General features: G+C 35.5%; 4 protein-coding genes across 13 annotated transcripts; 2 read left to right on the top strand and 2 right to left on the bottom strand.

Annotated features, from left to right (window-relative positions):
• Positions 1-1,368: 1,368 nt before the first annotated feature.
• LOC132839994 (protein rapunzel-like) lies at positions 1,369-9,521 on the top strand. Of its 3 annotated transcripts, none has more exons than XM_060861251.1 (3): positions 1,379-1,458; positions 7,485-7,556; positions 7,731-9,521. In XM_060861251.1, exon 3 carries the CDS (start codon positions 7,754-7,756, stop codon positions 8,927-8,929), a length of 1,176 nt encoding a protein of 391 aa, XP_060717234.1. In that variant the 5' UTR covers positions 1,379-1,458; positions 7,485-7,556; positions 7,731-7,753; the 3' UTR covers positions 8,930-9,521. The 3 variants fall into 3 exon arrangements, with proteins under 3 accessions (XP_060717232.1, XP_060717234.1, XP_060717233.1); XM_060861250.1 differs by lacking the exon at positions 1,379-1,458 and adding an exon at positions 4,868-5,001; XM_060861249.1 differs by lacking the exons at positions 7,485-7,556; positions 7,731-9,521 and adding an exon at positions 3,035-4,667 and having other exon boundaries at positions 1,369-1,458.
• A 3,831-nt stretch (positions 9,522-13,352) lies between these two features.
• On the bottom strand, positions 13,353-17,226 carry tmem176l.1 (transmembrane protein 176l.1). 2 transcript variants are annotated; one of them, XM_060862229.1, is made up of 7 exons: positions 17,120-17,226; positions 15,758-15,938; positions 15,364-15,471; positions 15,175-15,231; positions 14,392-14,634; positions 13,766-13,885; positions 13,353-13,636 (listed from the first exon to the last, which is right to left on the bottom strand). In XM_060862229.1, exons 2-7 carry the CDS (start codon positions 15,929-15,931, stop codon positions 13,571-13,573), a joined length of 768 nt encoding a protein of 255 aa, XP_060718212.1. In that variant the 5' UTR covers positions 15,932-15,938; positions 17,120-17,226; the 3' UTR covers positions 13,353-13,570. The 2 variants fall into 2 exon arrangements, with proteins under 2 accessions (XP_060718212.1, XP_060718211.1); XM_060862228.1 differs by having other exon boundaries at positions 15,758-15,932; positions 17,120-17,202.
• Positions 17,227-19,890: 2,664 nt separating this feature from the next.
• On the bottom strand, positions 19,891-23,555 carry LOC132840117 (uncharacterized). 2 transcript variants are annotated; one of them, XM_060861517.1, is made up of 7 exons: positions 23,441-23,555; positions 22,103-22,277; positions 21,713-21,820; positions 21,522-21,578; positions 20,952-21,194; positions 20,325-20,444; positions 19,891-20,195 (listed from the first exon to the last, which is right to left on the bottom strand). In XM_060861517.1, the coding sequence occupies exons 2-7, from the start codon at positions 22,274-22,276 to the stop codon at positions 20,130-20,132; spliced, it is 768 nt and encodes a 255-aa protein (XP_060717500.1). In that variant the 5' UTR covers position 22,277; positions 23,441-23,555; the 3' UTR covers positions 19,891-20,129. The 2 variants fall into 2 exon arrangements, with proteins under 2 accessions (XP_060717500.1, XP_060717501.1); XM_060861518.1 differs by having other exon boundaries at positions 22,103-22,283; positions 23,441-23,518.
• A 1,345-nt stretch (positions 23,556-24,900) lies between these two features.
• On the top strand, positions 24,901-27,098 carry LOC132840393 (protein rapunzel-like). 6 transcript variants are annotated; one of them, XM_060861996.1, is made up of 3 exons: positions 24,901-25,064; positions 26,018-26,086; positions 26,256-27,098. In XM_060861996.1, exon 3 carries the CDS (start codon positions 26,278-26,280, stop codon positions 26,959-26,961), a length of 684 nt encoding a protein of 227 aa, XP_060717979.1. In that variant the 5' UTR covers positions 24,901-25,064; positions 26,018-26,086; positions 26,256-26,277; the 3' UTR covers positions 26,962-27,098. The 6 variants fall into 6 exon arrangements, with proteins under 6 accessions (XP_060717979.1, XP_060717980.1, XP_060717978.1 ...); XM_060861997.1 differs by having other exon boundaries at positions 26,018-26,091; XM_060861995.1 differs by having other exon boundaries at positions 26,018-26,145.
• Positions 27,099-27,218: the final 120 nt, after the last annotated feature.

The raw sequence follows: 27,218 nt of genomic DNA, 5'->3' as shown, positions 1-27,218 counted from the left end.
GCACTTAATGTGCTATATTTTATCTGAAACCTCAACAGAATTGAAAATGTCATCTGAAGTAGTAATAGATAACGTAGTTAAGTGAATGAGGGCACGAGATCAAGTGCTGGATGTTGTCTGTGGTCAATACATGTAGCATCAGCAACTTCTCCATTAGCATTGATATATTACCTTCAATGGTATGTTATTTAAACGTGTTATTTTTGTAATTCTGCTCCGTTTACACCTTCAGTGCTGCAGTGATATGGTTCAGTGGAGTAGATTTTTACTTAATTACAGTGCTTCAGGAAATATTTAGCATGTTAGATCTCATGCACAAATTAGCTCAATTGTTTTTTAATGTCGATGTTATGCACAGCTCAAAGAATACCAAAGAAAACAGGGCTCCAGTACAGACACACAACACACTTGCCTGTCTGGCTCACCTTGCTAATCTGGTAACAATTAGAGTAACGACTTTTCCACTGTATGGATTTAATAAAGCTGAATGCTGCTGATGCAGCAGCTCTAGAAAAGCTGCTCTAAGATCAAAGCAATGGGTTTTATTTTTTTTGTAGTTTTCATCCATTATTCTTCAATTTTTAATAAACAAACAAAAAAAACATTGCACTTGTGATTCCTTCAACAAGGAAGATAAAATCTTTGCTGCTGAATCTGGTTTCAAGATACAGTAAGAAACCAAACTATACAGAAGGTCCATCCGTAGCCGTAAGCTTTCTCCACCCATCACGCCACATACCATTTTTGGACTGTAAGTGTGTTCTTGTTATTTGGCCTCTATCAGGTTAGCATAGTGCAAGATCTCGCAGCGATATGATGAAGCAAAGCACTAACTGGCTACTGCTATATGATTTGGATCTCTATAGTTCACCAAAGTCATTTTAATTCGCCGCTAGCAAAGTGGGTCACAAGAAGAGCACAAAGGCTCCCGGTCAGCCTCCCTGTCACAGGCTGCTTGGGAAAACAGAGGAGCCTTTCACCGCATTGTCGAGCAGTCTGACTCAAAATGTGTAAAAGCTCGCTCAAGGCCGACCTTCACACCATGTTGCTTTGTCTTCCGAAGTGCCTTTAGCCTTCAAATGCATAGAAAAGTACATCACAACATGACAAGAAAAAACTTATTTTAAGTTTTTACTTCATGTACTTAAACAAGAATTTCTGTTATCACAGACACTTTCTGTGTTATTTTTGTGAGCTGGTGCTGTCCTAAGCTACTTCCCAAAGCAAAGTAGACCCCCATGAATGGGTGAAAGGGGCAATGTTTACAGGATGTTACCCATCCCTCACAGAGTGGGCTCCTAGGAATGCATGCATGAGATGGAGTCCATCCAAAGGGGAGTGTCACAAAGCAGCAAGGCTATAAATGCACGTCGAGCCACAGAGGCTGCAGCTCTTCAGCACAGCTGGGCTTCACTGGAACACCACAGAGGGCACCTCTGCACATTTCACCAAATAACTGTAAGCCTTTTCTGTTCTCAGCCTTTGTTGAGGTTTTTTTTTGTATTAGGCTTCTTTGCTTTGCTTCTTCTTGTATGCTTTTATTTGCTCTGCTATTTTTAAAACACACAAAAGAAAGTTCATTGAAGACTGACATGAAAAAAGATCTGAAGACCAAAATGATTTTACCTGGATTGTATTTGCTAATTCCAGGCTTATAATGAATACAATACGAAAAGATTCTTTTGAGGTGGCCGGATCTTGTGCTTAAGTATTATATTGACCTGAATGAGACTTTGTCTGCGATGTCAGTGTAGCAGGATTTGTAACCAAGGATGTGGTTTTGAGAGAAAAGAAAAAAGACTTTGATGTATCAAAAAAATAAAAATAATGTAATGGAATTTTGTCATAATATTTAAATAATGATCTTGGTGCTGGCAATTTACTTTATATTAAAATTATTAAATGTTGAAAAAATATTAGGATTTTAGGGGGATTTTTTTGTCTAATTTAGATAAGGATTGTAAAACATAATGTTTTTCATACCTATAACTCAAAAGGGAAAATGAAAAGATTACCCACGTCTGATTTGAACTGCGTTTTAAATAACTGTGCTTTGCTGAGACAAATTGAGTCATGAGTGTTGAGTCACAAATGGATTCCTCTAAATGGAACTTCAAAATTATTACTGTTTGTTTGTTAGTTCAAACAAGTTTAATTCTACTAAATCTTGTGTATTATTATCGAAGAATTGTTCTTGGTCTGTACTACGTGGGCTGGAGGCACTTTATTTACATTAACCAAAGATTAGATTTTGCCTTCATTTGCATTTTGCACAATTTTATGTTTGGTTTGATTTTATCAATGGTTTTGTTGAATAGACAAAATCCCTTGTCGTACACTGCTGAACAAGTGGAATTGTACACATTTTCTCAGATCTGGGTGTGCCTTTTTTTTGCCGTAGTATACGCAGGGTCTTGGGAAATGAGATATATGTGTGAGCTCATCTCCCCCGTGTAATGAAACTGCCCAGAAATACCCTGAAATCTTCAACAGCTCTGCTATTTAAACATCTTTCCCAGCATGTTGAAGACAGATGTTTTATACTTTCTCACTAATGCTGGAATTACCCCCATTATAGTCTGGCATCATTTCACAACTCTTCCCGTCATTCTGAGACACACTCATGATTTACATTTCAACGTTTATAGTGAACAGCGTTAAATTTTCAGTACTTTTGTTCTCATTCAATCCTGGGAGACACCTGATCTTTCCCAAGCCTCGCAATCAGAAGGTGTGGCATATTATGACTCTGGGCATGTCTGTACATGTCCAGAAGCTAACTTTTCCACATTTTGCTGGCTTTGGTTTATGAAGAAACTGAAAAACCAACTCCAAAACAAAATGTACAGTAATACAAACACACTTGTTTGATGTCTGTGATCAAAATCTCTGATTGTGTCTCAGATTACCTCAAGGAACTCATGTTGGGGAAATAACTGTGACCTTTAGAGGTGGCCACATTGATTCTGGCATTGATTTTGATATCACTCGGCTAAGTGAGGGATTTTAAATGACTTATCTTGCTATGTTACAGAGAGAGCACTTGCTTCACTTAAAGGATTAAGTCAGGACCTCTTTCCCGGCATCCAATATGAGTCGTGTGGAAGAATGGGTTCTGGAGAACAAGGACAAGATCGAAAAGGGAGTGGAGATCATGAGCCAAGGCTGTGAGGTCCTGGCAGCCACTGTAGGCCAGTTCCATCCCATTCTGGAGGCGGTTTTTGTGGCCTCGGCTGAGCTCCTTAGCAACCCGGAGGGCAAAGAAGCTAAGTATCTTACGGAGCAGTTTGAGAAGGTCAACCAGAAGTTGGAAGGGATTCAGGATGAGATTGAAAAAATAGCTCTGGAGCTACAGAGAACATCAATGAACAAAAAAAACTTTGACCGTGAGGCACAGATGATCAGTCAGTATGAAAAGTTTCAAGAGTTTGTCGTCGCCAAACCCAAGTTCAAGGAGAGGAAGAAGGAGAAGTTCCTTAGCCATTTTGAGAACACGGATCGTGACCTGAACCTCGATGGCTTGTACAATGCCTTCACTGGTGAGAACACCTCTGGAGATGTAATGCTGGACATCATACTGACCACTGAGGAGCGGAGCAGGAGGCCAGTGGAGGAATTTTGTGCTCGGCTGAAGAAGCTGTTTGTGGTTGGGATCATAGCAGTGATGGGCTACACAGCACTGAAGGAAGGCACTATTGGAGAGGATATGGTGAAGAAATGGCAAATCCGCATGGAGGATGTGGAGAAGCGCATGAAGGCTGCAGTGGATGAATGTGTGAACAACTTTCCTGCACAAGCCAAGCTGGATGTAGAACACAAGCTCCTGGAGAAGCAGAGCCATGTTGACTCTGAGTTTACTAAATTCCTACTGGATACCCTTTCCAAAAAGTATGACTGGGTGTTTTGGTCAGTTAGGGTGTTCAATCATGGTGGCATTTTTTTCTGGAATTGGCTGGCTGGAAAGAGGTACCATGGAAGTGGAGGAGGGATCAACTATTTTGACCTTTTGACCCAAAACAAAATAAGGATTGTGGTGTCTTTCACTGCGAACCCTAAACCACTCAACAAGGTCCAGATAAAGGATCAAATAGAGAAAGAGAGGCTGAAAGGTGACATGATATCTGTGTCTGAGTCTCTGTGCAAGAGTTTTCCCAACTGCCTTGTGCATGCTATAAGTCGCTATAAAAGAGTGGAGGAAGCCAACAATTTTGACCCTGAGTGCTATTATTATGCGGTTCACAAAAGGGCACACATTTGTATCCACTCAGAATAGTGAAATTTTAATCAAACTAAATATATGGATAGCAATCAATCATATATTTTTTTCGCCTTAACACAACACAGTGCAATGATACGATGGCAAGTGTGCTAGTATGTCCAGTTATTTGTTGTTTTTTTTTATGGCTTCTTATTCTGTGTAAACTGTAAAAGCGCATATGCAAACTTTATAAGATGTATGAATTTAGTCAAATATGTTTAATGAAGAGAACAATGCATATATATAGATGTAGGTCTGAAAACTTGTTTTCTGTTGATCACATTGAAGACCAAATGGTAGTCTGTTTCTAAACATTTGTACCATATGCTGTTGAATATGCTGGTAGACTCATTATTAATGATTATCCTAAACATTTTATCAATCACACATTAAAATATATTCAAACTATTGTCTAACTAGCTGTGGATTTATTAACCCAGGCTGTCTCTTTTCTATTGGTTTATATTATATAATTCTACATTAGAGTACTACATTACCACAAAATAAAATAGGGGATTATGTATTATATATATTATATAAGTGTTTATATCTTCAAAATCTTGAATCTGTGCTTCTGTACATAAACCCAACACAGTGACAACCCCAGGAAGGGTTAAATTTCTCAACTTCTGTGCTTCTTAGCTTGGGTGTGCCTCTTATTCAGCTGTAATAAGGGAAACTACATGAAGTCGGCTTTAACAGGAGAGCTGTCTGTTTTTCTTTTATTCCTTCGCGAATTGAAGGTGAGTTAATGGTCATAATAACACAAAATAATAAAAGTAAAGCGCTTGAGTAATTACTAGGAGTTTGTGTTAGGACACAAGTTTCTCAGCCCTCAGGGCGTTGCTCTGTGTTCAACTAAACGGCCGGAAGTTATTCCCGTTTAAAAAAAGACAAAATTGAAGCTTATTTCAGCTTTAAAATGTATTCGGCGTTTTACTAAAACTTTACTCGATCATATAAATATCTACAAGAACGCAATATCGCTAAACGAGTCCTTAAAACAACTCGTTTTGGTCGTCAGCCAAACAGGAAGTAAGTTTCTTTCAGACAGCTGACTTTATGAGCTTGAGCGCGAGCCTTTAACATTTCTATTTCAATTCTATTTCATTGAGATTCATATACGAAATATAAACACTGTATACTTTCCTCATCTATCACTTATATTCGTTATGCTGACTGATTTCTGTGCCTGATATCTATAGCCATACATAACGTGCATTATAACTGTGTACAGATACACTACTGAACTACATTTATTACGCGTTATAAGCGCTATACATCATATTTTACTGACCTTTATGCATTATGATAATCTGCATTAGGCTTTATTGAGCATTATGCATTATAGCTATGTATGTTAATGAGCTTCATGGACTGTTTTATTAAAATGCACAGCTATATTTTACTAAATTTAATGCTTTATATACTGTTAAACTATATACTGTGTGTTATAGCTAAACGTATCACGGCTGTGCATTATGCATACTAAAATACGTGCATTATATGTTATAATGTTATACATAGTCTACTGTTTAGATATTACTTGGTACATGACTCACCTATATATTTTATGCATCAGACCTTTATGTTATATAGGATTATGCATGAGTTTATGCGTTATAGCTGTATAGATCATACTAATGTGTATTCATCCCTGTCACACCTTGCTGCTCACCACTCCTAAAGCCTGAACACTTTGACATCAATGTTTAATATATTCTAAACGCAACTCTATTAAAAGATGTAATGTTTTCCGAATATATTTTTTCCTGTGGTGATTCGGTACAAAGGAAATTAATTGGAAGCTAAACTAAGGGTCTGCTCTAAATGTGTAAATTGTTTGCGTCACATTCTCTGAATATTTCACTGTCAGTTGTTTATCATCTCCTCTTTTCTGCTTTTTGTTCAGCTGAATTCGTTCATCCAGGCAGAAACATCCACAGGAGTCATTATACTGCAGAATAATGATTTTAGACCTCAGATTTAAGTCTAAAACCTCAGCCACTCTCTGATATGTTAACACTGCATTAGTGGTATGTTTTACAGCAAATCCTGAACCTCTCAAGTGCTGCGGAGTGATGAGGAAGTCTGTAATGGTCTATCTGATCTGTTCTAGTGCTTTCTGGTGCAGGAAAAAAATCAGGAATATTTTCAGTGGAAAAGCTCAATACAGTTTATTTAATTATGACAATGATAATGTATGATAATTAGGATTTAGTTAGTAATCAGAACAGAACAGTGTGTTAGTATAAACAGCACGACTGTTAGATCTCTTCTTATAGAAAATTAATCACGATACCCGACCAGAACCAGGACCCAGGATTAATCAGCACTCTCAGTCTAATTTGGATCAATTAAAATTTTTTTAACATTTTTTGCTAGCTCATCTATTAACAGAACAAAAGGCGTATGGAAATCATTGAAATTCTATTCAGACTGTAATTCAGTGTGCATGTGAATGGAAAAAAAAAAAGCTGTTGACCAAAAGAAAACACTGAGGAAACTGGCGAGGAGTTTCATCAAAGTGTAACTGACAGCCTCAATTTTCTTTTGTCTGGTTTCCATAGAAACTGTCAGGGTTGCTTTGGAAACTGTGCTCTCCTGCTCAGCGAGTTGAACTACCTTATTAACCGTTTGTCCTCCCACGAAGGCACTCACCGAAAACTGAAAATACTCTACATTTAATCTGGTTTATGGATATCATAAAGTTTATTTCTTTTTAGCTACATATCATTTGTAGTTTTGAAATTAATTACACTGTCAGTACTTTAAGTGTTTTAAGATCAGCAGCTAATGTATTTTATTCTAGTCTTTGTAAAATAAAAAAAAACTTTACAAAGATTGCTGAGATTGCTCTTTTTTTCTTATTCGTCTTATTATTATTATTATTATTATTATTATTATTATTATGTTGATCCATGATTTTAGCTGGTGAGTGAAGTCCTGTTTTAGTGTTCATGTATTCCTCCGCTATAAAGCTGCTCAGTTATACAGGCCAGTGGTTATAGATTATTTTTATGGATGTTTATGGTGAGTGATGAAGGCAACACAGTTAAATGCCTAGTTTGTCCTTGTTATGTGGCCTGTGGAAAGCCTTTTATTCCTCACTGTGACTTCCTGGTGCATTGTTGGCTCATTAGCTCATGGGGTGGGACGTTACTGAGTGGTTCTTGCTCTGATAGCTGAACTGACACACTTTTATTTCTTTCTTTCTCTCACACAGTGATCTCAACCTTTCCCAGACAGACACAGCAAAAAAGGCTGAAAATCATACCACAGTCAAGGTGTAAGCTGTGTAAGTTCTCTGTTTACTACCTTCTGGCTTGTAAAATGATGTTTACTCAGTCAAATACAATGCTGTATCCTCAAATATTTCATGTCTTGGATTTTTTCCATCTGATGAATTATTTATTGTATTAGCAGTGTGATGATTTGTAACCTGACCTTTGTGTTTTCTCTTTACACACAGATTGATTTGAAGAGATTTAAAAAATGGCAGAGAATCTGCAGAAACTTGTTGCATCCAAGAAAGATGTGGTGGAGAATGTGATGGAGGTATTTGAGCAGGGAGCAGAAGTGTTGGCCAGCATCGCAGGAGATTTGTTCCCCATTTTCTCCATCGCTGCTCCTATTGTGAAGCTAGCCCTAGATAACGTGGAGAGCAAAGAAGCGGAATACATGAAGGAGCAGTTTCAGAAGGTCCGTGAGCGTCTAGAGGTTATATCAGAGGAGATCCAGCGCATAAACGATGAGGTGAGAAAAAGTGGTATGGATGCAACTTACTTCTCAGTAGAGGAGAATATAACCAACCAGTTTCGAAAGTACATGGACATCCTCAATGCCAAGCCAAAGTTTCGAGAGGCCAAGAAGAAACAATTCCTAGACCACTTTAGCAAGACTGGTGGAGACAAAAACTTGTACACACTTTATGGTGCTGTGACAGGAGAGAGCTTCTCAGGAGACTCTGTGCTGGACATCACTCTCAACTATGAACAAAAGAGCCGGAGGCCGGTTGAGGACTTCTGCGCCAGACTGAAGAAGTTGTTCTGTATTGGTCTCATTGCTTTCCTGGGACACTCTGCTCTGAAAGGCTGCGATGATGAAGAGGAGCTGCTCCAAGAATGGGTCACGAAGATGAAGGTGGTCCAGTCAAAAATGAATGCAGTCATTGAAGACTGCATCAACAGCTTCCCAAGTCAGGCTGAGATTGATATCAAGCGTCTGGTGAGGGACCACAAGGACAAAAGCAACCAGCAGCTGGCCAGTATTATCATCGAGGACTTGAAAGGGAAGTATGACTGGGTGAGCTGGTCAGTCCGTGTCTTTAACTCGCCCAAGGGCTTGTTCACCAGCAAGAAGGACTTCCAGTGCTCCACAGGCAAGAGCAGGTTTCAGGTGCCTTCATCAGATGAGAATTTGAATGTCGTGGTATCCTACAGTGCCTCTCCTGAACCTCTAGACAAAGCTCAGATACAGCAGCTGGTGCAGGACCAGAAGAAAGTCACAGTTCCAGGGATTGCAGAGCTTGTCTTTGACAACATCCCTTTGTGTACAGTCCATTCTGTCAAGACGTCATGCAAAGAAATGGCTTATGCATGGAGCTTTAAGGATGAGCTTCACTTCTTTGAGGAGTTCAAGAACTTTTACTTGTTTGTTCATTCTTCTTAAGCTAATGACCACACTTAATTAGGGTATATATAAAAATATGCTGACAATGCTGACAAAAGCCACTAATCGTTTTATTTTAATGCTGAAGATTTATGAATGCTGTGTGAATATCAGTCTTTGACATTTGCAGATTTAAAGTGCCTTATGACCAGTAGTTGTATCTCTGGGTCATTTTCTATGTCTTGGGAGAACATTTGACTGATTAGCCTTATGGCTAAACAGATGAAAATAAATAAATCAGGATGAAATGAAGATCAACATATTCTCCTGGATGCAATAATGCTGCTGAAAAATGCTCTGTTTTGTTTTCTCAGTCTTATTTTTTCTTGTATTTTTAAATTTTATAAAGACTTCTTCATATCTGTAGTTCTTTGTCTCTGTGTGTATGTGACGGTATGTTTACGCTCTTAAGGACACTATCAGACACTTTTCACCAAAACCTGGACATGTAGGAACATGTCATGATGGGACAAGCATTTGTTTCCTTATGAACCTTTTACAGTCGTTTGAACTATTACAGTTTTTTCCATTGCATACTGATTAAAATATGCTCTCAATTTTACGGCACTAAAATAAAAACAGATTATTTTAATGATTTGTTCATCCTGGCTTGTGAAATCCGAAGAAATCATGATGTTTTGGTCTGATATGATTTAAAACATCATACACAGGAGTATACAATCAATCTGTATCTGTACTCCAAACACCATCCGGTTGCAGTTCTGACGCTTTACACTGATAAATTATCATGTTTGTCATGTTTGGTTAAACTACTGCTGGCATTTTATTCTTACTATCCAGCTTAGCAAACAACTTATTTCTATTTATCTACAAAATTACACGTTTATTATGTTTTTAGTTTTACGTTCAAACCATAATAACACTAGAGCAATAGCCAAGGATTCTTTTTTAATTATGCCACTTACAATGACCAATTTCAATATGTTTTGGTATTATACAATACACACTATATCAGAGGTGGGAGTAAGTCACACATGTGCAAGTCACAAGTAAGTCTCAAGTCATGAATGTCAAGTCAAGTCTTTTTTTAATATTTGTCAAGTAAGTCTCAAGTCTCAAATTTGCGACTTAAGTCTGACTCGAGTCAAGTCGAGTCCCCCATCTCTGAGTCATTTAACTCCAGTCCGAGTCAAGTCTCAAGTCATGAATGTCAAGTCAAAGTCAAGTCGAATCTTTTTTTAATATTTGTCAAGCAAGGCTCAAGTCTCAAATTTACAACTTAAGTCTGAATCGAGTCAAGTCATATGACCCGAGTCCCCCATCTCTGCTGTATATACACAAAATATACACAGTACAATGTCAATAACTGAGTTTGGATGTCTTTATTTAATAAATGAATTATCTACAGCTGATGATTATATAGCAGGTGTCACTTTACAGGTAAGTATATTTGTATTCTTTCTTAAGTCCTGAGAGGATGTTCGTCATCACAGATCATGGAGCACTCAGCGTAACAGTAGTAAAGGAGAAAGTAGATGTTTTTGGTTGTGCTCAGGGCGAAACACCCATTTTACTCTGTAATTATACACAGCAACAGCGGACAGTTGGGTTTCTATATATGGCTGTGTCACTGCGCCATGCATGCAAAAAGAAAATAAGTTTATAAATACAATACCACAGAAATACACGTTAGGCATCATGGCTAAAAACAAAGCACGGATTAGAAAAAAGCAATCCTCAATTTTTTGGTTCATTTATAGTTACTGAAAATAGAAACTGTTGCTGAAACAGTGATCACACCAAAAGGAAGATACTGTAAAATAATTCAGTGTACTAACAGATTCTCTGTCGTAAAAAGTTAACATAGTACTCAAAGGGACTTTGTGGCTAGTCAACATTAACTGATTATAAAAATGTTTTAAAGAACATATTGGTACTAAACAAGACAGCACCGTGAACGGTGAACACGGTGAACCTCATCTGATTCATTTACACTGACCACTGAAAAAGAGGAACATGCTTATGAGTTTCTTGTCCTTTTTTTTTAAAGTCCCATCTAACCACCAGTATATCTGATTCTCTGTTTTTATTTCCTCTTCTTGATGAAAGGACATGGGAACATCTTCCTGAAATCAAGGAAACAGGCAAATCTTGAACTATTTCATGACATTTATTAGATTATTATAAATTCCTCATATTCCACATCCAGGATTATTCTCTAATGTGCCCTGTTGAGTTTCTCTAACCATTTCCTTATAGACTCCAATCACTCTTGGAGGCTCAGAGATCAAATCTTCATAACTGCAATCTCTTGGAGGATTCAAATATTCAGGACTCTTGCAAATGTCAGGAGATAAATCTACCCAGAAGGCAATGTAATCTTCTGCAGTTTCATTTTCAGAGTAATGATGTATGGAACTTTCCATTATACAGTAATAATTGCAACAAAATACTTACTGTTTTGTTCAAATTTAATGTCTTAAACTGGGTCTGTCTGGAACAATATTACACCAGAATCAAGCTTTGAATTCTGTTCACTTCATTAAATCTTACCTCAACTACTAATATATGATGGAAAAGGTTGGATGGACAAGAAATAAAGTATGCAAACCTGAGAATTCAGACAATGAGAAAATAGAGATATCAGAGTTGGGAGATTTTCCAATCCCAAGATCAGAGATTTTGAGTTTTAAGGTATTTTTGTTACACACTTGAATTGCACTTAGCCAATCACACGAAGAGCACAGAATCATTGGGGATTTATCTGTGTTTGGCCTGAAAATGTTACCCAGATGAATAGCTTAAGAGTTTTTTCTTTCCAATCAGGCTAGAATGACTTTTCCAGAAATACGATTTGGTCAGACAGCCCTGCATTGAGTCCGGCCCCATCAGGTGATCTCAGGAACGCAGAAAAACATCACGTGGCGTGGAAACATTTTCGCTCAGGATGCAGGAATACATTGTGCTGCCATTTATCCCCAAAATGTTACCCTGTCTACTGCTTAATTTCATCGCTTTAGAATTAATTTCATTTTAGTGTCCAATAAAAGGATGGTTTTTATAATGGAACACATGCAGGGCCACTAGGTCTGTGCAGTAACATGGACCTGATGTAGCCAGAATAAAGAGAAAAACTGTTCATAAAGAACCAAAGACCTTCAGAATGAAACTATCGAATAATTACCATATAGAATATAATTAGGCAATAATTAAAGCTAAAACTGACCCTAAATGTGTACATACAGTAGAGTGGGCGGGGCATTGTTCCTCAAAGTGTGATGACATCATCTATACCAGTTAACTTTAATGTAAACCGTCAAATTTCTGTTTTTTTGTATCTCGTCAGACTGGTTTATCACCACACCCCTGATGTGAGCTGTGTTTAAAGAGACCCAGTGATTCACTCAGAAAATAATCCAACTAAAGTAGAGTGAGAGAGCAAACCCAACACAAACAAAGGCATAAAAAAATACAGACAAGTCTGTGGAATTAAGAGAGTTTCCGAGAGTTTAAGTTTCTGTTTGCAAATTTTGTTTTGCTGGTTGATTCTCAGTATCAGACCACCTGAAACAAGCAGCTGTAACAGAAACACTTCTATAAATCATTCACTACACCTGCTTTTAACTCTATATTGAGGTGCATGAATGATTTATATTTTGTACATTATTTATTATTTTTAATTAACCTACTGTACACGGTCACACCGTATAACTAGCCTAGGTTTAAGCCACTGAATTTAAAGATGATATGATCCTGTAACAACATTAAGAGAGCACACTGAACAAGCAAAAACATTTCATTAACACATATCCCAACATATATGCCTGTGGATTTGTGTTACATCATATCTATTCTATTAAGAAAAAACAAAAATTAATACTTAGTTCCAGTTTTCTTGTCTTTAAAGGTGCTGGTCTAGACACTATTTGAAAACCCTGGCTTGGACTAAATAAATAAATAAATAAATAAATAAACATAAAAATAATAAATGTGTTAATCTGAATATTTTTAAACTGAACTGGGGGTCAAGAAAATCACCTATATACCTAGCAAGCTACTTTGCTAACAAGCTTGAGCCAATCAGCCATAAATATTACAATGTAGTAAATATTTTTTTCAACTTGTGTTTTATTTCTATTGATTAAAATGTCTATTATTATTATTATTATTATTATTATTTATTTATTTGTTTGTTTTTTAAATAGAACTTAAATCAGATTGAATGTTTTCTGTGTGTGTGTGTGTGTGTGTGTGTGTGTTGTTTTGACCTCCACATGGTCAGTGAACAGCCTGTGTTAGAGTACAGCCTTCATTTTCTGTGTATTTCTCTCTCAAAATGGCTACTGCTGAAGAATAGTGGAGTTGTATGAGCGACCCCTGGTGGTGGATGACTGTAAACACACCCGGATCACACTGAGCGCTTGAAAATGTATAGACATAAATTTGACACAAGAACAAAATGTAGATTTTTAACGATTTATTTATTTATTTATTTTTACATATATTTCTATTTTAGTAAACATGTGTATTGTGTTGATTGATATAAAAGGTGAAAAAAAACATCTGTAATGTAAATGGCATGCAAATGAACACTGAATATAATAACAGTGTGGAAAGTGTATATAAATGACGCAGAGGAGAGTAATTAAAGTCTAACTGTAATTAGTGGTGTGGTGGTTTCTAACACACAGGATCGGGGTTTTCCTCCTCCATGAGATGTTTGCAAAGTTCTGGATCCTCAATGTCCTGAAAAATTGAACACAGGTCAGCTTTAAGCACTCTGTTCTGCTCTGTTCTGCTGTCTGAAGTCCAGCCTCAGCTCTCAGGACTCATTATATCGACTAGTTTATTTTATTTCTTGAAAGACGGTTATACCTGTGCATCTGCTTGCTTCTTGCACAGCGCCTTTATGTTCAGAACACACCAGCTGATGGTGACACAGAGATGAAGAACAGCGAGGACGATCATCAGTATGTCCAGGCAAATGTAGAGATTCTGGGTGTAAAAATCAACTAGTTAAAGTTCCACAGATGACTAGATCATCTAGATAGTAATTCCAATTAGGACAACATTTATATTTAGTACTAAAATCTAATACAATCTGATGTAAAAACAGATCAGAAGTCACATGATTGTTCATCAGTGGGAGTTTATCCCAGCTAAAATGTTGTTCTTGGTCCTGGGGGTTAAATTATATAGGACTTCTATATTGATAGTGAGCATAGAAATGACCTCATCACTCTACATGTAAATTACACAAGAGATTCAATATGAATCAAAAGTGAGCTTAGCGAGACTCTTACTGCTCTCAGGTAAAGAGAATTTTTCATGGTACAAAGTTATAAAAACTGTAATTTACAAGTAGGTTTACTTTGTAGATATTTTTCCCTCATACTAATTAATCACATCATATAACTCCAGCATCATCATTTCAGAGACTGTAATTAATCACAAATTAAAGGCTACTTTCTTCTGAGCTCAACATCAGTGACAGTCATTACCCGAATAATCAGCCAGTTTTCCTTACAAACTCTGTAGTCCTCTAGTTTTTTCTCAAATATTTCATCCAACATAGCTTTTTTCGTGGGAGATGGAGTTGTCCAGGAATACCGATAGCCCTCATTAGCTGCAGGATCTTCACATATGGACCAGCGAGGTCTTATAGCCAAATCCATTGAATAATTCACAATAAAGGTTATAGCTAATGCAGCGCTCATTATGTTCATCAGCACCGTCAGGGCAATCTGCAGGCACAGAGGGAGTAAGGAATAAAAGTTTTATTACACAGTGGATTATCCAGTAATCTGATTCTGATTCATACTGGACCTGTTATTTATGATGTTAAGGATTAAAATGTGCTGTTACAGTAAAATAATCAGGAAAATTACACGCTCTTTGTTATTGAGTAACACTATGTATTTTCTTCAATAATATATTGGAATAAGCTCATTCATTCAATGGTTCCATTTATGGTTTGCAGAAACAGCACTGTGGTGTTAGATTATTTGATATTCAGTGAAACTGGACTTCTCTTATTCTGTTTGCTGTTGCATTGCGCTTTTTTGAGCTTTGTTCAAAGACTCACAGTGTGCATGTTGTATCCTAAATAGTGACGTACCAAGTCAATTTCTTGTGTATGGAGTAACTGAAATGAAACTGGTTTTATGATAATATGGTAGTGAGCCATTTGAGAGTTGACTCGTATTGATGAGTCAAATGATCTGACTCACTGAGCAAATATACAGCAACTGAAAAGCTTAAAAAAAAAAAAAGATTAAACTCACCAGACATGGGCTCGGAAACTTTTCTGATAGGATACACAATATTCCAATTGCAATAACCTGAAAAAATATATTTATTGACCACAATAATGCAGATTTATTCAACACAATTTTTCATTATATATGAAAAATAACAAGGTTACATTAAAGTGAATAAGACAATTACATTTTGACTAAATTAATGATTCTTACCACGCCTCCTAGCCAAAGGAGGTCAGAACCAAGGTATCCGGGATAGAAAAAGGCTAGAAACAAAGACCCAATGCCCAGATTCATTATTCCAACCATGATCTGTATAGTCTGGAGGAAGAGAGAAGGTGGTCATTGCACAGGCCCAGGCTCTTCTGACAAAACAGACCAATTTATTATAAAAACAATGTGTCACATCATCTTTATTGTAGTCCTAGTAATATGTTACTTCCTTACTTATTATGGACAAAATGCATGAAAATATGATTACATGATAATAGTGTCATTTGTAATAAAAGCAATGATTTTGTTTGTTCATCACACAATGCTGTTTTGATTTATTAAACAAGTTCTCAATAAGAAAACCCCTAGAATAGAGACTGAATGCATAACAAACCGCCAGCACTGTGAGAGCGCAGCTAAGCTGGTGCTTCAGTCTCTGAGACACAGAGCACACGGGGCTGTAGCACAGGGTACCCAGGATCTGGCAGAAGATCGGCCATTTACTTTTGTGGTTGGAGTGTACAGTGTACACCGTCACCCCCTCGGCCCTGCTGATCGTCAGGGACATCCTGAAGCTCAACAAAACAGAAAAGTGATATTATTATTTGTATTCTATTTATAACTATTACATGCGTCTTATTTAATAAATAACTTAATAACTTAATTAAGTAAGTGTAAGTGTCAACCCGTTTGCACATTTGCCTCTTGCACATTCCTGTGTATCTTAATATTTAAGACTACAGTATAATGCACATATGCACATTGCCTTTTGTACATCCCTGTGTATCTCAACATTTATGACTACAGTTTACTTTCATGCACACTATTTTTCATTCTATATTTAATTACACAGTATACATCTTCTTTTATATTTTATTCTTGTATTTTAATTGTTTACTTTTATTTCACTGTGTATTTCTTCAAATCTGTGTTGTATTATTTTTTTTTTTAATAATTGCACTGTCCATGGAGCGGACCTGATTCACATTTCACTGTTAGTTATATATGCTCTATATAATTGTGTATGTGACAAATAAAAATCTTGAATCTTGAAGTAATAAAAATCATATTAAACTACGTTAATAGTTTGGTATTATTTTTAAAACCCTGTTCAACAATTTTTTGGTGAATTGTCTAATATCACTAGGGAAAAAATGGGTTAATACCGTATGTGGTCACCAAGTGGCGCTTATAGCAACGAATTATTATAAAGTAAATACCTTATATATCCACTAGATGGCACACGGCGTGTCAAATAATTATTGTGTAATACCGACTGTGACCACTAGTATTAATAAAAATAAGAGTAATACTTACTCACGTCCGGTTTCGATTTCGTTTTGATTTTTTTTAATCTATATATTTTTTTCTAATTTTCTTATGTGAAGGTATTGATGTTAATTAGATGAAAAATAATATAAATACAGTTTTTAGCTGCGCAGTAAAAAAAAATCTACTTAGTTTATAAACATGTCGGCTACAGCTTTGATGTATTTTCTTAGGACCAAATAGGTCGTTTTTTTATTATAATATCGTGACAGTGGTTCTGTTTAGTTATTTTCACGTTCAGTCAGTAAAAGCAGCTTCATATAAAAACAATTTGTGTAAAAATGTCCCTGAGCCTGAAGAAAATAAAAACGTGAAAAACAGACCATGGATTAAACGAATCTAACGTGGCTGTAAATGTACAAAAACGTTTAATATCAGAAAATTCCTGTTTTTTAATAAATAAAAGATGTTTAGATGCCTCACTCACCTTTTTTCAGTAGATTTTTCGCTGCTACGTTTTAGTGCAGAGCTTCTGAGGCTTTAACAGAAGAAGCGTAAAGTTTATTAATGACCACAAGAGGGCGCTCTACTTCTCCCACAGTATCGTATCAACCACACACGATCTCCCAATAATAATAATAATAATAATAATAATAATAATAATAATAATAATAATAATAACAACAACAATAACAACAACAACAATAATAATAATAATACCTTTTTTTAATAAATCTGATTTTTGTTTATTTAAACATTAATAAATGAACCTAAATTAACTGATAGCAGTAGTATAATTAAAATTGATCAATCATTTCTATTTAAACTGTTAATTACAGCAAATATTAGCCATCTTTACATTGCATAATATAAAATAATAATTGTTTGTTCTATAGTTCAGATTTTTTGAGTTTTTAATTGTTTGAGGTCTCTAATCCTTTATGTCATAATTTTATAATTTATCAGTGATTTCTCTGCATTACTCTTTTACACCTTACTGTTTATTAGCTACGTAGACTAAATTAATAATTTAACTACAGGAATGTTAATTTATTGAAATTATTTTCACAATGTAATACAATCACAATTACACAGTTACACAGATCACAGTTACATGTAGTGTGAATATATACAGTATATGTAATTATTATTATTAGTTTCCTTTATTCTCCTCAGAGCTTCTGGACAAAACCAAAGAGGCAGAATTTTGTATGGACAACTAATACATTTGAGATTAATGTGAAAATTTCATTTTACATTTTCATTTCAAATAAATTGAATGAATCGTATTCTAAAAAGAATTAATAACATATTTCATCTTTATATATTAATCGATACATAATATTTGAATATTTGAAATTGTGAATTTGTTTGAAAAGTAAGTGTAAGTAAATGTAATAAAAAAATTAAATAAAAAAAAAATTAAAAATGCCTTACTAGAGTCATTTCTATTAAACTGTATCACTAATTCTAACATTACTACCTTTAACCATTGACTAGACTATAAAGTGCCTATAAAGTTTCTTTCATGTTTCTCTGGAAACTCTTTTTCGACGAGGCTGAAGACTCTGATCCGTCATGTCATTAATACCAGAGAAACTGCATAAAGTCCTGCATCCTAAACACACAAACTATTGACACTCTCAAGTGTTTCACCATTTCAGATGAAAATGAAGACAGAAGTTTCCTCAGATGTAATTAAAAAGCTAATTAATAAATCTTATCAATCTCAGTCTTATCCAGAAACAAAGACAAGTCCTTTTACATGAATGTGTGTATCAAAGTGTCTTTGTGCCTTTTTTTTTTCTGGAAAATATAAATAATCTTAGTCAAAAATGACTTTTTCATAGCATGAATTTTCCGCTAGCAGCTTTCACAGTGACACGATTCACCCCCGTCATCCTGTTTAACACAGCGAGCACTGATCTGATACAAGTCCCAACCTTACCCTCGACACAGGACGAGAAACCCTACAGACATTAAACCAGGTAAGATCCTTATGCTCTCTGACCTCCTTTCTTCTTTCAGTTCACTCCTGTAGTCAGTATGATTACAATTTGGTTGATTTACAATTTGTTTTTTTTTTTTACATGAGTTTATCCTGAAAGGCATAGACGTAGTCTCTATATTGGGCAGCTGCATAACTTTATGTAAAAATCAAATCTTTTTTAAAGATAAAGCAGTGTGGTGAAAAATGCTATTGATGTGTTAATTGGTTGTAGTCTGTGATAAATAAACAAATGTTTACAAACTTTAAACAATTCACTGTTTCATGAAAATGTAAATATAGTATTAAACTCTCGATTGTTTAAACCTCAGGACACAGATGCTTCCATCCTAAAGAGCTAAATGTGTCTAGAGTGAAATCTCATCTCACACACTACTGTACATTATCAATCCCTAGCCCTAATTCCATCTATTCTCTATCCTCAATTTCTATAGAATAAAACAATTTCTTAAAATAAATTCGATCATTTCCTAACACTAAATGTTTGTTTAAAACCAAGTTTTCTTGTCTTTAAAGGTGCTGGTCTAGACTGCTGGTTTAAAAACCCTGGCTTGGACTAAATAAATAAATAAACAAATAAATAAATAATCAAACAAACAAACAAACAAACAAACAAACAAATAAATAAATAAATGTGTTAATCTGAAAATTTTTAAACTGAACTGGGGGTCAAGAAAATCACCTTAACTACCTGAGCAACACAACTAAATACATGCCGGTTCTACATGTGGCATATTTCAGACAGATTATGCAGAATTACTGCCTTTTCTGTTTTTTTGTCCATTTACTTGGGGTCACTTTCAAATAAAACTTGTAATAAGCTAATAAGCTTGTTAGCAAAGCTACTTTGCTAACAAGCTTGAGCCAATCAGCCATAAATATTACAATGTAGTAAATATTTTTTTCAACTTGTGTTTTATTTCTATTGATTAAAATGTCATTATTATTATTATTATTATTATTATTATTATTATTATTCATTTTAAATAGAATTTAAATCAGATTGAATGTTTTGTGTGTGTGTGTGTGTGTGTGTGTATGTGTGTGTGTTGTTTTGACCTCCACATGGTCAGTGAACAGCCTGTGTTAGAGTACAGACTTCATTTTCTGTGTATTTCTCTCTCAAAATGGCTACTGCTTAAGACTAGTGTTGTATGAGCGACCCCTGGTGGTGGATGACTGTAAACACACCCGGATCACACTGAGCGCTTGAAAATGTATATATATAAATTTGACACAAAAACAAAATGTAGATTTTTAACGATTTATTTATTTATTTATTATTATTATTATTATTTTTTTTTTACATATATTTATATTTTAGTAAAAGTGTATTGTGTTGATTGATATAAAAGGTGAAAAAAAAACATCTGTAATGTAAATGGCATGCAAATGAACAATGAATATAATAACAGTGTGGAAAGTGTATATAAATGACACGCAGAGGAGAGTAATTAAAGTCTAACTGTATTTAGTGGTGTGGTGGTTTCTAAGACACAGGATCGGGGTTTTCCTCCTTCATGAGATGCTTGCAAAGTTCTGGATCCTCAATGTCCTGAAAAATTGAACACAGGTCAGCTTTAAGCACTCTGTTCTGCTCTGTTCTGCTGTCTGAAGTCCAGCCTCAGCTCTCAGGACTCATTATATCGACTAGTTTATTTTATTTCTTGAAAGACGGTTATACCTGTGCATCTGCTTGCTTCTTGCACAGCGCCTTTATGTTCAGAAAACACCAGCTCATGGTGACACAGAGATGAAGAACAGCGAGGACGATCATCAGTATGTCCAGGCAAATGTAGAGATTCTGGGTGTAAAAATCAACTAGTTAAACTTACACAGATGACTAGATTATCTAGATAGTAATTCGAATTAGGACAACATTTATATTTAGTACTAAAATCTAATACAATCTGATGTAAAAACAGATCAGAAGTCACATGATTGTTCATCAGTGGGAGTTTATCCCAGCTAAAATGTTGTTCTTGGTCCTGGGGATTAAATTATATAGGACTTCTATATTGATAGTGAGCATATAAATGACCTCATCACTCTACATGTAAATTACACAAGAGATTCAATATGAATCAAAAGTGAGCTTAGCGAGACTCTTACTGCTCTCAGGTAAAGAGAATTTTTCATGGTATAAAGTTATAAAAACTGTAATTTACAAGTAGGTTTACTTTGTAGATATTTTTTCCCTCATACTAATTAATCACATCATATAACTCCAGCATCATCATTTCAGAGACTGTAATTAATCACAAATTAAAGGCTACTTTCTTCTGAGCTCAACATCAGTGACAGTGATTACCTGAATAATCAGCCAGTTTTCCTTACAAACTCTGTAGTCCTCTAGTTTTTTCTCAAATATTTCATCCAACATAGCTTTTTTCGTGGGAGATGGAGTTGTCCAGGAATACCGATAGCCCTCATTAGCTGCAGGATCTTCACATTTGGACCAGCGAGGTCTTGTAGCCAAATCCATTGAATATTTCACAATGAAGGTTATAGCTAATGCAGCGCTCATTATGTTCATCAGCACCGTCAGGGCAATCTGCAGGCACAGAGGGAGTAAGGAATAAAAGTTTTATTACACAGTGGGTTTTCCATTGATATTCAGTGAAACTGGACTTCTCTTATTCTGTTTGCTGTTGCATTGCGCTTGTTGAGCTTTGTTCAAAGATTCACAGTGTGCATGTTGTATCCTAAATAGTGACGTACCAAGTCAATTTCTTGTGTATGGAGTAACTGAAATGAAACTGGTTTTATGATAATATGGCAGTGAGCCATTTGAGAGTTGACTCGTATTGATGAGTCAAATGATCTGACTCACTGAGCAAATATACAGCAACTGAAAAGCTTAAAAAAAGATTAAACTCACCAGACATGGGCTTGGAAACTTTTCTGATAGGATACACAATATTCCAATTGCAATAACCTGAAAAAAAAAACATTTATTGACCACAATAATGCAGATTTATTCAACACAATTTTTCATTATATATGAAAAATAACAAGGTTACATTAAAGTGAATAAGACAATTACATTTCCACTAAATTAATGATTCTTACCACACCTCCTAGCCAAAGGAGGTCAGAACCAAGGTATCCGGGTTTGAAAAAGGCTAGAAACAAAGACCCGATGCCCAGATTCATTATTCCAACCATGATCTGTATAGTCTGGGGGAAGAGAGAAGGTGGTCATTGCACAGGCCCAGGCTCTTCTGACAAAACAGACCAATTTATTATAAAAACAATGTGTCACATCATCTTTATTGTAGTCCTAGTAATATGTTACTTACTTATTATGGACAAAATGCAGGAAAATATTATTACATGATAATAGTGTCATTTGTAATAAAAGCAATGATTTTGTTTGTTCATCACACAATGCTGTTTTGATTTATTAAACAAGTTCTCAATAAGAAAACCCCTAGAATAGAGACTGAATGCATAACAAACCGCCAGCACTGTGAGAGTGCAGCTAAGCTGGTGCTTCAGTCTCTGAGACACAGAGCACACGGGGCTGTAGCACAGGGTACCCAGGATCTGGCAGAAGATCGGCCATTTACTTTTGTGGTTGGAGTGTACAGTGTACACCGTCACCCCCTCGGCCCTGCTGATCGTCAGGGACATCCTGAAGCTCAACAAAACAGAAAAGTGATATTATTATTTGTATTCTATTTATAACTATTACATGCGTCTTATTTAATAAATAGCATAATAACTTAATTAAGTAAGTGTAAGTGTCAACCTGTTTGCACATTTGCCTCTTGCACATTCCTGTGTATCTTAATATTTAAGACTACAGTATAATGCACATATGCACATTGCCTTTTGTACATCCCTGTGTATCTCAACATTTATGACTACAGTTTACTTTCATGCACACTATTTTTCATTCTATATTTAATTACACAGTATACATCTTCTTTTATATTTTATTCTTATATTTTTATTGTTTACTTTTATTTCACTCTGTGTTGTATTTTATTTTTTTTAATAATTGCACTGTCCATGGAGTGGACCTGATTCACATTTCACTGTTAGTTATATATGCTCTATATAATTGTGTATGTGACAAATAAAAATCTTGAATCTTGAAGTAATAAAAATCATATTAAACTACGTTAATAGTTTGGTATTATTTTTAAAACCCTGTTCAACACCTTAAATTTTTTGGTGAATTGTCTAATATCACTAGGGAAAAAATGGGTTAATACCGTATGTGGTCACCAGGTGGCGCTTATATCAACGAATTATTATAAAGTAAATACCTTATATATCCACTAGATGGCACACGGCGTGTCAAATAATTATTGTGTAATACCGACTGTGACCACTAGTATTAATAAAAATAAGAGTAATACTTACTCACGTCCGGTTTCGATTTCGTTTTGATTTTTTTTAATCTATATATTTTTTTCTAATTTTCTTATGTGAAGGTATTGATGTTAATTAGATGAAAAATAATATAAATACAGTTTTTAGCTGCGCGGTAAAAAAAAATCTACTTAGTTTATAAACATGTCGGCTACAGCTTTGATGTATTTTCTTAGGACCAAATAGGTCGTTTTTTTATTATAATATCGTGACAGTGGTTCTGTTTAGTTATTTTCACGTTCAGTCAGTAAAAGCAGCTTCATATAAAAACAATTTGTGTAAAAATGTCCCTGAGCCTGAAGAAAATAAAAACGTGGAAAGAAAACAGACCGAGGATTAAACGAATCTAACGTGGCTGTAAATGTACAAAAATTCCTGTTTTTTAATAAATAAAAGATGTTTAGATGCCTCACTCACCTTTTTTTCAGTAGACTTTTCGCTGCTACGTTTTAGTGCAGAGCTTCTGAGGCTTTAACAGAAGAAGCTTAAAGTTTATTAATGACCGCAAGAGGGCGCTCTACTTCTCCCTCAGTATCGTATCAACCACACACCATCTCCCAATAATAATAATAATAATAATAATAATAATAATAATAATAATAATAATAATAATAATAATAATAATAATAATAATAAATAGCGGTGGTATAATTAAGTTTGATCAATCATTTCTGTTTAAACTGTTACTTTTTTAAGTAGACTTTCCACTGCTACGTTTTAGTGCAGAGCTTCTGAGGCTTTAACAGAATGCCTGTCCTTCCTTACAGGCATTCCTTCCAAATTGCTGCATAAGCTTCATCTGGTTCAGAATTCTGCAGCTCGTGTTCTCTCTAGAACACCTTATACTGATCACATTTCTCCGGTTCTCCAGCAATTGCATTGGCTTCCAGTAAAATATAGAGTTCAGTTTAAAATCCTGCTACTCACTTAAGGCACTTCATAATCTTGCACCACAATACCTTACTCAACTTCTCCAGGTTTACACTCCTTCACGTGCACTCAGATCTTCATCTTCAATTTCTCTTGTGGTACCTCGGATTCAACTTACTACTATGGGTGCCAGATCTTTTAGTTATGTTTACACCTTACTGTTTATTAGCTACGTAGACTAAATTAATAATTTAACTTAGAAATGTTAATTTATTGAAATTACTTTCACAATGTAATACAATCACAATTACGATCACAGTTAAATGTAGTGTCAATATATACAGTATATGTAATTATTATTATTATTAGTTTCCTTTATTCTCCTCAGAGCTTCAGGACAAAACTAAAGAGGCAGAATTTTGTATGGACAACCAATACATTTGAGATTAATGTGAAAATTTCATTTTACATTTTCATTTCAGATAAATTGAATGAATCGTATTCTAAAAAGAATTAATAACATATTTCATCTTTATATATTAATCGATACATAATATTTGAATATTTGAAAATGTGAATTTGAAAAAATTAAATAAAAAAAAAATTAAAAATGCCTTACTAGAGTCATTTCTATTAAACTGTATCACTAATTCTAACATTACTACCTTTAACCATTGACTAGACTATAAAGTGCCTATAAAGTTTCTTTCATGTTTCTCTGGAAACTCTTTTTCGACGAGGCCGAAGACTCTGATCCATCATGTCATTAATACCAGAGAAACTGCATAAAGTCCTGCATCCTAAACACACAAACTATTGACAATCTCAAGTGTTTCACCATTTCAGATGAAAATGAAGACAGAAGTTTCCTCAGATGTAATTAAAAAGCTAATTAATAAATCTTATCAATCTCAGTCTTATCCAGAAACAAAGACAAGTCCTTTTACATGAATGTGTGTATCAAAGTGTCTTTGTGCCTTTTTTTTTTTCTGGAAAATATAAATAATCTTAGTCAAAAATGACTTTTTCATAGCATGAATTTTCCGCTAGCAGCTTTCACAGTGACACGATTCACCCCCGTCATCCTGTTTAACACAGCGAGCGCTGATCTGATACAAGTCCCAACCTTACCCTCGACACAGGACGAGAAACCCTACAGACATTAAACCAGGTAAGATCCTTATGCTCTCTGACCTCCTTTCTTCTTTCAGTTCACTCCTGTAGTCAGTATGATTACAATTTGGTTGATTTACAATTTTTTTTTTTTTTTTTACATGAGTTTATCCTGAAAGGCATAGACGTAGTCTCTATATTGGGCAGCTGCATAACTTTATGTAAAAAGCAAATCTTTTTTAAAGATAAAGCAGTGTGGTGAAAAATGCTATTGATGTGTTAATTGGTTGTAGTCTGTGATAAATAAACAACTGTTTACAAACTTTGAACAATTCACTGTTTCATGAAAATGTAAATATAGTATTAAACTCTCCATTGTTTAAACCTCAGGACACAGATGCTTCCATCCTAAAGAGCTAAATGTGTCTAGAGTGAAATCTCATCTCACACACTACTGTACATTATCAATCCCTAGCCCTAATTCCATCTATTCTCTATCCTCAATTTCTATAGAATAAAACAATTAAAATAAATTCGATCATTTCCTAACATTAAATGTTTGCATTCACACATTTGAGGAGTCAAAGATTAAATAGCCTTACCAGAAAAAGAGGATTAAAGAGAACCAGTCAAGACGGCTGTGATAAAAATATTAATTTAATGAGCAATAATCCAAAATGTAATCAGTGTAAAAAAATAGTAAGAAGCAATCATAAATAGATCAAAGAATAATCTAAATAAAATCAATGTTACGTCCAAAATAATGGCAAAATAACCATTTCCAAAGAATCACAAAGTAGTTTAGCTAAAAAAAGGAATGTTTCCCACCCCTGATCTTTAAGCCTGAAGCAGCTACCTACGTTTCATTTATCTGTAAATTGGGAGATGTTACATCTAACTTAGGTCTGTCTGCATTAGTGTGAAAGCATGTAAACACAGGAAGTTAACTTTTTAACCACTTTGTGGTTTTACTTCCTCCACACCTTCACTGACACTATTTTCCCATTTCAGCTGTTGAAGAACCGTTCTTCTGCATCAGTTCTCAGGCTTCACCTGCTCTCTTTCTGCCAAATTCCTCCAGTTAGGTGCCACATAGCTTCAATGCATTATTTAACTTCAGCTTTAAAAATAACACAAACGTAGGTGAACCCCAATAAGAGTCTAATCCGGGATCTAACTTTACTAGAAACAAAGTGCTCTGAATAAAGGTAGATTTTACTTTGCAATTATTTCTTCTTCTCCCCATCAGACCGATAACTCTGTTTTAGGCCATGGATGACATCGAGATCTCAGAGGACAGAGACAAACTGAAGCGAGGCCTGGTGAAGGCACTGCAGTGTGTATCCGCCATCTCGTCCGCAGCTGCTGTGGTGAACCCCATCTTCGGTGTGGTAGGCTCACTGATTCGCGTCATCCTCCACCATGTGGATGACGGGGAGATTCAGACCCTTCGACGGGAGTTTGTCAGCGTGAACCGATCATTGGATGAGATTTCGAGGCAAAACCAGAGCACGTTGCTCCAGATCAAGAAGGAGACACTGGACGGGCAATACAACCAAGTAGAGAACAACCTACGCAACCAGTTCCGTAAGTTTATGGAGGTGGTGAAGGCACGACCCGAGCACGTGGAGAGCAAGCGCAACGATTTTGAGGAAAGCTTTGCCAACGACTTGGGCGACCAGAACCTGCACACACTCTACGATGGTGTAATGGGCAAGCCCAAGCTGTTCAGCCGGCCCATCCTCGACGTCTACATGACTTACTCTAAAGGAGAGAAGAGAGTGATGGAACGCCTGTGCACACACATCACCTACCTGTTCTGCATTGGCCTCATCGCTCTGATGGGTTACGCCACGATCATCGGTGATGACGAAGAGGGCCTGAGAGAGGAATGGGCTGCGAAGATGGAGGAAGTGCAAGAGAAGATGCAGGAGGTGCTTAGGAAGTGCAAGTGATTCCTTTCACCTTATTCACTGTAAATTATTTCATTAATCAAGGGACAAAATTGTATAATGGCACAAAATTTGTCTACTAAACATCTCAAAATGTAAAATTCCTCAGATATAAAATAAACCGTGTTTTAAAGTTTAAAGGTAAATGTCATTTTCTTGCTCTGTTCTGGCTGAATAGTTTGGTGTGGTGGGTCTACAAACCGATTGAGAAACTGGCAAAAGTTCTTTCAACGCAGCATTCAAGAGACGTAATGTGCTTG

Source organism: Tachysurus vachellii, chromosome 25 (genome assembly GCF_030014155.1).
Source record: "Tachysurus vachellii isolate PV-2020 chromosome 25, HZAU_Pvac_v1, whole genome shotgun sequence".
In the NCBI taxonomy this organism is placed as follows: domain Eukaryota; kingdom Metazoa; phylum Chordata; class Actinopteri; order Siluriformes; family Bagridae; genus Tachysurus; species Tachysurus vachellii.
Note: the sequence above shows the minus strand (reverse complement) of the source record. Positions and strands in the feature narration are given on the sequence as shown.